General features: G+C 47.3%; 1 protein-coding gene across 6 annotated transcripts in view; it reads left to right on the forward strand.

Annotated features, from left to right (window-relative positions):
• The first annotated feature begins 455 nt into the window (after positions 1-455).
• Positions 456-12,783, forward strand: part of PHACTR2 (phosphatase and actin regulator 2) — a 232,808-nt gene continuing 220,480 nt past the window's right edge. The window contains exons 1-2 of one of the 6 annotated variants that reach the window (XM_074333669.1): positions 458-775; positions 999-1,318. In XM_074333669.1, coding sequence (XP_074189770.1) covers positions 1,123-1,318 — 196 coding nt within the window. In that variant the 5' untranslated portion in view covers positions 458-775; positions 999-1,122. Of the gene's footprint in view, positions 1,319-12,783 lie in introns of all 6 variants that reach the window. The other 5 variants (XM_019744464.2, XM_074333671.1, XM_019744469.2 and 2 more) reach the window with 5 other exon arrangements.

Consider the following 12,783-nt stretch of genomic DNA (forward strand, 5'->3'; position numbering starts at 1 on the left):
GTGCAGAGTGTCTGACATAACACATGTAATATGGGCGTGTGTCAATAAATGTTAATTGCTAACCCTGCTCCTCACCCCCTCCCCTTCTTCCCCCCATTCTCTTCCTGCTGCCCATCTATGGCCTGCACGTGAACCCAGGGATGTCCCTCCGTTGCCATAAGCTTTCAGGAATGATGACCCCTGAGCCTGATTTGCAGCTTTTTGATCCTGGGCAAGTCATAACTTGGGGGCCTAATCATGAAACTGATAAAGCTTTCGTTGTGAAATCAACAGCTGAACCAACAAAATCTCCACTGCCCATCTTGCAAACCCCCTCCAAGGCATGGTGTAAACTAAGACATTTCCATTCAATGCAGCTGAGAGACCGTTAGAAAACATTGACTCAGACATCAAATCTGTGTTATTTATTCAGTTCTTGGAAGACTAGTCTTTTAAACACGACCTTTGAGTCTACCCAGCAGACAGAAACCCAGGAATGTGGGCAACAGTGAGAGGGAGAGCAGGACTTTGAAGGCAAGTGGTGAGAGCGGAAGGTGATTGGCCTCAATTTCAGGGACTCCAGGATCTGCCACTAACCCACCAGCAAGTCCAGTGCTCTTTGGCTCCTGCAGTTTCATATCTGTAAACTGTATGTGGTCATTTCTGTTCCACCACAGGGCGGCTCACGTGTGTGTTCATGGCCTTCCTCGCCACGCTGCCCGCAACAAATGGAAATGGCACTGTTAACCCTGACCTTGCATCCTAGCTTCTGAAGCCCAAATTCCACTTATCTGAGGTCTGCGGGCTGAGTGACAGCCAGGGGGGACCCTACTGCTGCCACCCTGCAAAGGGCAGCGCCTGGGCCTTGGGGGAGGAGCAGCCGGGCAGGTTCGCGGGCACCGAGGGCGGCCCGGCTCGGAGCCCTGCGGCTTTTGCCGGCGGGAGGGAGAACAGGCTGTAGGCGGCTCCTTCCTGTGCAAACTTTTCTGTCCTCTTCCTCCTCCCGCCCTCCCGACCAGCTTCTCGGCGCCGGGCGTCCAGCCTCCCAGCCCTCCACGCTGCCTCGGGGTCACCGCGCCCTCCGCAGCGCAGCCCTCGGCGCCCGGCCCACCCGGCCCTCCCGACCGGCAGCCGCGGGAGCCGATGGCCGAGGCGGGCAGGAGCCCCGGGGAGTCCCCGGGGGAGCCAGTCGAGCAGGTGGCGGCCGAAGTCCCTGAGCCCCCGCCGCCGGCCCTGCGCAGGCTGCCCGGGGACCCGAGTCCCCGCGGCCGCTCCCAGAGCGACCTGTCGTCGTGCTCGAGCAGGGGTCGCCCACTCCGGGTCCACATCTCCGGCTCAGGTAAGGGCGCTTCGGGGTGCTGGGGGTGGGCTAGCGGAGGGCGGGAGCGGGCAAGTGGCGGCGACGGCGACTCGGCCAGCCTGGGGCGTCCTTGGACTGGTCCCGCAGGCTGGCGAGGGAGAGGAGGGGCTGGGGCAGGTAGGGGCTGAACTCCCCACCCACCCCCGCCGCCCTCCTAGGCTGCCGGCGTCTTGGTTCCTCCGCGGGAGATGCTCTAACCCGGCTGCCGCTGGTGCGAGGGGCGACCGTGCAGCCCTCCGCGTTCGAGAGCCCTCCCGCAGCTGTGCGGCGCCGGGTGCAGCGGCCGCTCTGGTTCTCAGGCTTGGCCACCGGGAAGAGGAACCTTCTTGGGGGCGACTTTGGTCCCTCGGAAGGGTGCGGTCCTCTCAGGGGGCTGGGCCAATGCAGGTCATGGAAACACTCCCAACTGCTCATGCTTCTGAAATAAAGCGTTCTTTGAGGGTTTGCTGGTCAGAGGACTGGGGGTAAGTGTTCTCCCTCCCTGTGAAAACCCATGCAGGTGCCGAGAATTTCGGGGCTGTCTGATCCTCTGGCCCTTCACTGTTATTGGATAAAGCCTGGAGCAGCACCTCCGCGCTAACCCTGGCCGCTGGCCTGGCTCCCTGGCTCCCCCTCGGCTCGGTGTGCACGGCCGCTCCCGGGCCACTCTGCACCCAGACTGGCTGAACCAGGCACTCGGCCGACGGCCGGTGCTGCCAGCGCTGTGCTATATAACATGGGCCAAATCACTTAACCTTGTCTCTCGTATCTCGAAGGAATGATTAACTAATCATTTTCAAATGCTATGTTACAAAGCATTATCCTAAGAACTGTTGAGCTGTTTTTAAAAGTCCACCAGATTTGTTAAGTTTCCACAGATTGTTTTCTTATTTGCAGTCTAGGGAGGATGCAGGTGAGCTGGAGGTTGGAAATAAAACTAACAGGAAAAGTACCCGTAGTAGAGCAAGGCCCTTGCGATGGAGTTCATGGGTCTCCTACCCTCTACCGTTATCCCTTTTGGGCTCTGTGCTCTGTGCTAGGCCTTTTAGCTCTGTCTCAACCTCCCTTCCACCTGAAGCCAAGTTTCCCAATCAGAAAAGACATCATGTGTCTGACTGAACCCTCGCTGGCTAGCTCTGTTGTCCATCCCAGCCCTCTGTTTTCTTATTCTTTTGATATTGTTTTTGCCAAACAATGTGTATACTTAGAAAACATCAAAGAAATGACTTTGCAGACCAATTGGGGACAGCTGGTCAGAATTGTTTGGTACAGATAGTGGGGATGTATAATAGGTCATGAGATTTGTGCGAAGATGCTGCCGAATTCATATCGTGAAAAACATTGAGTTGAATGTACTTTACCTCCTCCTGTTTATGTCTTGACCAAACTGAACTCAACCTGTGGATAATCTCGATTTTTACGAAGATTAACCATTCAGATGACTCTAAAAAGACCATTCGTGACTGTAGATAAAATAAGCGTTAAAAGGGCAGTAAAAGCCTTGTAAATGGGAGTATTCAAAATGTACAGCATGTGAACGAGGAGCTTCATTTTACACTATTTTATTCCGAGAAGTCCGTGTCTTCTGTGTGCTCTTAAAGGATATTAAGAAGTGACAGCTTTCAGCTGAGCTGTCCTCTATGCCTCAGGATGATGACCCACGTGTAAAAGAGTGAGCTTCTTTGACATGACTATGTTCCATTGACAGAGCTGAGCCTTTGGCAGCTTTAAGAGCAGCCTAAACATGACCAAGTGCTTCCTGCACTTCTGTGGATCAGAGAGAAAAAGAGGGCGCTGGTCCCTCACTGGCACACACGGAGTGCTTCCCCAGAACCCTGTCTGCAGCCAGGCCGGATGGATGGGGATTCGGTCAGATGACTGGGCTGGGGTAACGGATTGTCTGATAGGCACATTCACAACTGAGAAGCAGGCCTCTCGTCACCTGTTTTCAAAGTCGGTTGCACATAGGAGTTATTTGGAGAATTAAAATACACAACAACAACCACAACAAAACAATTTATGGCTGGGTTCCACCCACAGGGATGCTGATTGAATTGGCATCAGGTGAGGCCTGGCATTAGGTGATTCTAATGTGTAGCCAAGTTTGACAACCACTGTCCTGGGACATACCATGTTTCCCCGAAAATAAGCCCCTGTTAAGATGGTCAGCCAGACGGATGCATTTAGTACATTTTGACGATGTTCCAGAAGAAGGTGACATGACTGTATTTGAATAAGTGTAGATTGTTGTACATGAAAAAATAAGACATCCCCTGAAAATACGCCCTAATGCGTCTTTTGGAGCAAAAATTAATAGACCCGGTCTTATTTTTGAGGAAACACAGTATATGCTGCCATTATATATTGTGATACTGCGGCCAGGGTTGGCCTGGGCAAGTGGAAGGTTGACAATTTAGCTTTAGTACCTTCTCACATCCCTATTGATACTCTGTCCTGCTACTACCACCTCCCAAGGGGCTTTTCTCACTCCCTTTCTCCATTTCAGCTAGTTGTCGATACATTCTTCCTAAGGTTAATTTCTCATAATGAGTTAACGACCAGGCGTGAGTCCTCGTGAGAGTGTGAAGGGGGAAGGGACATCACATTTTGCAATGATGTGTGGCTGGGAGGGAGGAGAGGAGAGAAAGGAAGGGAAGACTGGAAGGTATTCTCCACGACTGTCAAAGACTTTCACTTCAAAACAGCTGTCCACTCCCAGCTACCCCCAGCTGTCACCCCACCGCCCACCCTGGCTTCCACTCCACCCTTCTCCCATGAAAGAATAATAAAAACTTGAAACTCTGGCCTCGAGAATCTTGCCAAGAATGGCAATAAGAGTCATTCCAATGTGAAACGTATTTTTCGAAGACCTGCTCTGCGCAGGCGCTGTGTCAGTGGATGCTGTGGGGCTAGCACAAGAGATTCCACTTTCCCTGTCTCTGCTTTATTACTCGATTTTTGCCAAGAAAAGCACCCCAGACTTCAGTGACTTTTATTTAACTTGTGATGTGAGCAGTTATTTTTTCACATGGTAAAAATGCATGTGTGTTGTCAGCAAAATGTTTTGTATTTTAAAATCCATTAAAAAAATGTGAAGAAAACCAAATATTGTTTTATGTAAGTGCATTTTAAAATGTAATTTAAGCAACATTGATATTGATGTTATAAGTCCTTTTATTGAGCTTATCAAAACTGAGATTTTTTTTTTTTTTTTTTTTTACTTTGTAAAAATGCAGATTGATTTTGCTTTATGGTTTTTGAACTCACAGTTCTGGAACTCAACAGAAGTTCTGGATTTTTAAAATCTATTATTTCTTTGTAACTATAGTGATATTTTATCTTGAAAAAAAAAATCCTGAAACAAGCTTTTCATGGTTAATGGACAGGTGTTCTCTTAATGTTCAGACCAATTTTTTTCCACATTAGAGACTCTGATATATTCAGTGTGTTCTGATGTGCTCTTCTGATAAGCCCGATATTCAGTGAATACCGAACCTTAGGACACAACCCAGGGCATATTGCTGTTGTACGCTTTCAGCAAGTAATGACTGTGGACCTACTGTGTGCCAGGTGCTCTGCTGGACCTCTCTGGCCTTAGGGAGGGCCAAGCGGTGTTTGCTGTCTTCAAGCGATGACTCAATCTTGCATGTTGAGCTGCACAGATCAGAGAATCACTCCAGCCACCTCCAAAAAGGGAGGTGTGAGTGAATGGATCACTTTATCAGCTCGATGTGTAGATATTTGGTACCCTGATTCATCTCTCCAGCATCCCTTTGCCCTGGCATACAGGGGTATATATAACTGCTAATTCAGTCATCTTTTTCTTCTGTCTTTTCATCCCCGGTGTGTTCAGTGATGAGGGGGTGAGAGATCTAGCACACCTGGATGTTCTGTCATTCCTTACCTGTGGCCTGGCCACTGCCACGAGGTGTAGCTGTCCAAGACCAGCTCTGCAGTTGATGGTCACTTGTCCCATTGGGGGAAGTCCTTGCTTGTCCACACCTTGCCGGTTCTCCCAGAGAGCCTCTCACTGACCTCCAAGGTTATAATTCTTGGAGTCGATACTTGCACGGTCAGCCATTGGTTCCAAAGCATAATGCTTTGCCAGGGTGGCTGGGTCCCAAGTGGCCCCAGTCAAGGCTGGGCTGGAGCTGCCCTGGGCCAGGAACAATGGATGCCTGCTCACTTCCCATTTGCTTAACTCAGTGTGGTTTCTTACCAAACAAAGACCATCTGGCTGTAAGTTTACTTTCTGTCTCTGCCTATTCACAGAAGAGCAAAGCCACCCTGTCAGGGAAAGGCGGGGCAGCAGTGGAAGTGCAAAGGGTGCTGGGCAGAGTGGAGAAGGAGGGCTCAAATCCAGCCTGTGTCCAGCCCTGGTCAAGCGGCACCCCCTGTGTGGACATGCGTGCCCTCTCCCTCCCCCAAGCAGGGAACCTTTTTCTTTGCCCAAAGGCCATGGGCTTCTATCCAGCTAGGAGCCGACCATTGATCAGGCCGCATCCTGGAAGGGGTGCCTTTTGTCTAATTCTTACAAAGGTACCCATGTAAGCTGATGGTGGTCCTGTACCTGAGGTTGGCACATTTTAAAATTCATCTTCACCTGATACCCTGTAGCAGAGGCTGAAACACTAAAAAGCATCACCTGTTAAATAAGGGTGTACGTGTGAAGTCACGTGTCACTGTGTCTGGAGCTGCAACTAAGAAGCTGTGAGGAACTGAGGCAACCCTAGAGACCAGCTCCTTTTTCTGTCTCTAGCACTTTCTCAAGGATGGCGCGGTCTCACCTGACCCGAGCTTCCCTCTGCCTCTGCTGACCGGCCTTCCTAGTGGCTAATCTGAACAGATTCTCCCTCACAGCTGCTTTCTCATCCATCTACTTATAAATGCTTATCATGGCTTCGACCTATGCTGCCCCATCCTTACCTTTGCTTCCTCTTACTGTGTTTCCCCAAAAATAAGACCAGGTCTTATATTAATTTTTGCTCCAAAAGACACATCAGGGCTTATGTTCAGGGGATGTCATCCTGAAAAATCATGCTAGGGCTTATTTTCTGGTGAGGTCTTATTTTCGGGGAAACACGGTAGCTCTTGTTCCTGTATTTACCAGGAAAAATGTCTTTGTATTTCTTAATTCGAATTCCCTAGAAAAGGTCTGCTGTTTGAAGCCACCTTTTTATAGCAGGCCATAGGTCAGAGGTCACCACGAAGCCTATGGATTGTCTGTCCTTGATCTGATGACAACCACCTGAACTCAGACCAGTTGTGTGATGGAGGGTGATGTCATCGCACAGTGCCAATGTGGCCACTCAGAAAGGGCGGAGCCAGGGTAGTTTTCATTCATTCATTCATTCATTCATTCATTCATTCATTCAACTGGTATTTGTTGAAGGGAGGGCTACTCTGTGCCAGTCACTGTTCTAAGCGCTGGGTGTACAGAGGTAAGAGGACGTGATTCTGCAATTTGGGGGTAAGACTGAAAATACAAAAGGTGGGACAGGCCAGATACAGCAGCATGTCTAGTGATCTAAGCCAGTGTTACTTTCCTATGATTGGGCTAAAAAAAAAAAAAAAATGACTGATGATGATGACGATGATGACGATGCTTGTTCTTGTTTTCAGAGGATGCACGAATTGCTAATTATGAAATTGGCAAGCTCTAGTTTGCCTCAGTAGTTCAGTGGTAACTCTGAGACTGATGGCAAAGCTGTGGATTTATTTTGAGCTTCAGCTACTGCAAGGAGTACACTAGGTGAGGGAGCGTATCTTGATTTTCTTTCCTTCATTCCTTCAACCAACAAACAACTAATGGGCTAAACACACAGGCTGCAAAGTCATCCCTGAGGAACTCACAATCTAGTGGGGGGAAGACAGGCAAATAGACTGACAACTGCAATGCAATAAAGTATGAACTATGACTCATGCTGTGTCCTGGGGCAGGACAGAGACCACCCAGGAGACACAGCTATAGGAAATGACTTGGAGGGGGAGTAGTCAGGAAGGACTTCCTGGAGGAGGTGAAATCTGTGCTATCTCCATGCAAAAGGAGGAACAGGAAGATGGATTTGGGTGAGGTGGAGAAGAAGGATTTGTGGAGAGGAAACAGTACATGCAAAAGTACCAAGACCTGAAACAACCTGACATCACTGGAAAGTACTCAGAAGTTTGTTTGGCTCTCAGTGGGATTTCTATGGGAGAGGGGAGGGAAGGGAGATTAGGGTGTTAGGCCACGGCAGAGAATGAGAGGTTCCTGTGTCTGAATGTCTCCTGGGAGACACAATATGGGTGACGTTTGTAAGGCATTTGCAAGCGTGATACAAGTATGTTCTAGTATATTCCAATATGGACACTGAAGGATAATGAAGGAAAGAACAGACAGAACTGAGATTTGAGACAGAATCATGATCATATCCATATGATCTTGGTCAACTTACTTCTCCTCTGTCTGCCCGGCTTCCTTCTGTCTGACCTGGAAATGATTAGTAACAGTAACACCTAGCTCATAGGATTCTTGTGAGGCTGAAACATATGAAAAGTGCTCTTGAACCTTAAAGTGCTGTGTAAATGGTGGCACCTTTTGCACACCTCTATTATAGGACTTACTATGGTATATTCAAATTATGCATGGGTTTGTCTCCTTCCTCATATTGTAAAATCATTGAGATCAGAAAATATGTTTTATTTATTTTCACATTCTCAGTACCTAATACAGGGCCTGGTATATACTAGGTGCTTACTAGGTATTTATAGAATTAATGCATAAATTACTTAAGTCAGTTCTTTGGACATCGGGTATCTATAAATCGAAAGGTAGGCAAAGTGATAAAACAGATAAATGGAAGATTGGGTAAAAGCTTTGATTTTCAATGTTTTAAAATTTAAAAAGACAACAACAACTAACCAGCATGTTTTTAAAGAGCTGCTCATGAGATAATTAGAGCTTCTTTGGGGGTATGGGGCAAAACTCACTTTGTGACATGTATAGACGTTTGTGAAAGGGAATTAGTGAATGTCAGTCCAGCCTCAGGCTGGTGATGATGGAATCCAAGTAACAGGGGTCCTGCAGCCTCCTTGGGATGCAGGTGCTGGGTACTGGATGCAAGAGTGTAAACGAGAGGGGTTAGAGGAAGTGAACTCTCATGCCTACCCACCCTGGCCTTATTACACATGCTATCACATTTCATCTTTATAGCAACCCTGTGATGTAACTATCAGCTCCACGTTGTAGATAAGGAACCTGGCTTCAGTAAGGTGGACTAACCCACCCAAATCCCACAGGTAGGAGGGAAGTAGTAGAACTAACACGCAAATCTTATGACCTCAAAGCTCACTCTCCTTTCCTTACTGCATGATGCCTCAGTGTGTATCCATCACCCTACATGGAAAACCACCCACAGGGACCCCCACCAGCAAGGAGGAAATTGCATCATGTTTTACTCTACAAGTGCCATTATGAGAGAGATCATTAGAGTCAACATTTCTTTCCATCAAAAGGTCTTTCTAAGGCCCCAGGCAATTGTCTGTCCATTTCAAGATACACCCAACACTTCAGATTTCCAGTGTAAACAGCAAATGTGGATTGATCGTGATGGGATTCTGGGATCCAGAATTTACAGGCTAGCACACTTCAATTATCCTTACTTATGTGCATTCTTTTGACCTAAAACTATTCAGTCATGGAGTCAGGTGTATAATTCACTCATGAGAACTCTATCTCGTCTCAGAGTACAAGTGTAGTTTCAGTTACAGCAAAGCTCAGGAAAAAACACTGAAGCAGCTTTAGTGTTTTTAAAATGCCATACTGGGTGACTCATTATCTTTGATCACACTAGCTGAAATTTGCACAAAGTAGGTTGCACCAGCTTGCCTTAGAAAGGTTTCTGAGATCTAGCTTGCTTTGTGATCTATTGACTAAAACGTGACATTTATATAGCTTACTTTGCAGTTTCATGATGCTTCTGTGAAGGCTTAAGAAAAAGTAGCTATTGCTTATTCCCTCATAACAGGAAGAAAGTTGCCACTGAAAGAAAAGTACATTATCTATATCCAGAGCTCAGGACTGTGGGTAGGGCATATCACAGGTGTGATGCTTCGGTATTGGATCGATGGCTTCCATATTTTAAGCATGTAATATATAATTCATGGCTGTGAATCAGGTCATCAGTGTTGGTCTTGAATCGTCTTTTGTCTTCATGTATGTTTTTACCTACCTGAATGTTTGGCACATCTTCTTTAAAGGTTTACTTTCTATTAAGTAATAACTAAGTACTCTAAACCTTGATGACAAACATTTATTAAGCCCCTCTTCACCAAACTACTAGGCATTATAGGTATTAGATTTCTGTTCCAGGGCCGGCCTGGTGGCTCAGGCGGTTGGAGCTCCATGCTCCTAACGCAGAAGGCTGCCGGTTCGATTCCCACATGGGCCAGTGGGCTCTCAACCACAAGGTTGTCAGTTGGATTGCTGGAGTCCCACAAGGGATGGTAGGCTGCGCCCCCTGTAACTAACAACTGGCGGCTGGACCTGGAGCTGAGCTGCGCCCTCCACAGCTACGATTGAAAGTGCAACAATTTGACTTGGAAAAAGTCCTGGAAGTGCACACTGTTCCCCAATAAAGTCCTGTTCCCCTTCCCGAATAAAATCTTTGAAAAAAAAGATTTCTGTTCCAGATGCCTGGATGAAGGTGACCGAAAGACATGATAGTGATAAAGAATGTGATTTGTGTCTAACAGATGTAATAGAACGAATGATTTGGAGAACGTATACATTTGGAGAAATGTATGTTATCTTTTAGAGCTATCCTATTGGAAGAGTATATGCTTATTCCAGTTATGATCTTCCTGGGTAAAACAATGTTTAAGAAAAGTTTTATAACTAAAGTATTTGAACCCTCGTTTTATTCACTTGCCCTGATCACAGCACAGTTGTAGCTCTTTGTAAAAATGCTGCCTATCTTTCAGAGCCATGATTTACTGGCATTGGGGAAGACTGGAAGCAGCATTCCAGAAGTGTCTGGGATAATGGCTGTACTGCGGGAAGACGTGTGTTGTCTCCCAGCATGATTATTTTGGTGGGAATAATAATCATTTGGATATTTAAGTCATTCATATGACTTTACAATAATACCTCATTCCCCCAAAATATATAACTATGCAAGGACAGCATATGTAGGCAAACAGGTCAGTTTGGACTATTAACATAGTGACTATGAGATTAAGACATTAAAGAAGGCCACTGTGACATTTGTGGGAGGAACTCAGGAAGGTACGAATGAGAGGATGACTAAGTGAGAGCAAAGATTTGATCAAAATGAACACATATCCGTAGCCAATAATGAAGATTTCCTTGTTTGAGTGAAAAAGAGAGTTTTAAAAACTAAGGATACAAGAGCAGCCCCAAACCAGAAAGTAGATTTGAGTATCATGAGGTCCTAGAACCAGGAACTGGTACATTGCCTGGGGCCAAGGAGGGTACTGTCTCCCCATCTCTCCATCACTTTTTCTTTCTTGGGATCTATCAATCATCCATCCATCCATCCATCCATCCATCCATCCATCCATCCATTCATCCATTCATCCATCCATCCATCGGTCCATCTACCCAGTCGTACCAGATTTCTCTCCTATTATGAGCACATGCTTACCTCAGGCTCCCTAACTTTATACATCTTCAGTTCAAGCCAGCAGAGGGGCTCCTTAGCGCCCTTGGATCTCAATTCCAAATGCCCAGCCTGGGCCAGGCAGCCAGCCATTCCTGTAACCAACTGTATCCATTATGTGGGACAAGTCAGGCTGCCGGCATGTACTCTTGTAGGTGTAGAGAGGATAGTTCTTAGCTAAGAGTTGGAGAGAAAGGGAAAACACACCCAAAGTATCCATTACCTCAATGTATGTCACCAGAGGACTGGTGAGGTGACGAATTCTGGGCTTATGGGATGCAGAAGTGTCACTGAGAAAAGGCAAATGCCTATTAAGGTATGAGTAAGAAAGAAGAGAAAGGGTGGGGTAAGAAAATTATAGAGAATAAGAAAACATTTGTCTATAATGAAGTAGATGATCTATAGCACAGTGGGGGTATTATGCAGTTTTGGGGAAGGAAGCAAGAGGGAGGCGTTTTCCTAGGGAACAACAAAGTAGGAATAGCAAGGATGATGGAAGCTGTTGGCTGGGGTACAGGGTGGGGGTCCCTGTTGGAGGGGTGGGTCACAAGGGAGCAGATCTATAGCTTGTGGAGTATAAAGAATACAGGGCCATGAAGACAGACATTCTTCTCTTTCGCCTGGTTGATGACGGGATGGCTACCCAATTTCCTCCCCAGCTACCACCACACCAGGTATAGAGTGTACGTGACCATGGTGCCATCGGGGCTCCTTTTATTTCCATTAGCCTTCAGTGGTCATCTTTCCAGACCTTCCCAGTCCTTTAGGAACGAACATTAATAGTGGGCCTCCCCCAGCAGCTCGGGCCTGTGCCTCTCCGTCCAAGTGGACCCTGTGGTAGTGCAGCCAATGCAAACCCTGGCTCTGGGGAGGAAGTTGTCCCAGGTGGTGATGCTGGCTTCTGGGGCTTTCTGAGGTGTGGGATGGCATTCCGCTGGCCTGACCTGATAGAACATTTCTCAGGAAGGAGTTAGAGTTGGCATTGGGTTATAAGTGATTATCCAGAGCAAGATGGGCAGTTTTTCCCAGTTTTAAAGAGGATGACTCCTCTTTAAGCAATGGACTAATTCCCAAAGACCTGCGATCTGAGAGAAGTCTGTGGCCTCAGGCCATGGCAAGATGGGGCTGTTGGCCTAGGCCCAGGAACACACTAGAGGGACCCAGCAGAGGCCAAGCAGCTGCAGAAGAAGAAAGAGGTGTTTTTAATTTTGTGGTGCTGGAAAAACCTACGTTGTACATCCAAATCTATGTGCAAATGCCCCTGTCCCATCTCCCCTTTTGGGCTGCCTGGCTCCCACCTCTCCTTTCTCCTTCTGCACACATCTACTTTAACTGTTGCTCTGTGAGCCCTCTTCCTCCAAGGCGTCCCTTGATGTTCATTTGTGTGCCCTCACCTGTGTTACCGTGTTACAGAGGACTGGGGGTGGAGGTGTCTCGATATGATTCAGCTGGTCCCTGTGCCCCATCAAGGAAGCCCTTAATCCCAGGCTGTGGTTTTCAGCCTAAATTATCACCTCAGTGCTCTGTACATAGTCACAAGGCAAGAAAAGCGCCCCACAAAGCAAGAAAAAGGAGCCCTCGTCAGCCATAGCACAAAGCACCAAGTCTACCATTTTCCTTTGAATGGGTCCCAGGGGGATGATTCCCTGCACCAGTGGGTAACTCAGATCCCCTGCGGTGGCCTGCTGACCAGAGCTCTCGCCTGAGTTCACATCTGATTTAGGTCTCCGAGTTATATGATCTAATGTACCATTTCCCAAACATTACTCTGCTTATGAATCACCTGGGGATCTTGTTGAAATTTGC

The sequence above is a fragment of the Rhinolophus sinicus genome, linkage group LG05 (assembly GCF_036562045.2).
Source record: "Rhinolophus sinicus isolate RSC01 linkage group LG05, ASM3656204v1, whole genome shotgun sequence".
NCBI classification, from domain to species: Eukaryota; Metazoa; Chordata; class Mammalia; order Chiroptera; family Rhinolophidae; genus Rhinolophus; species Rhinolophus sinicus.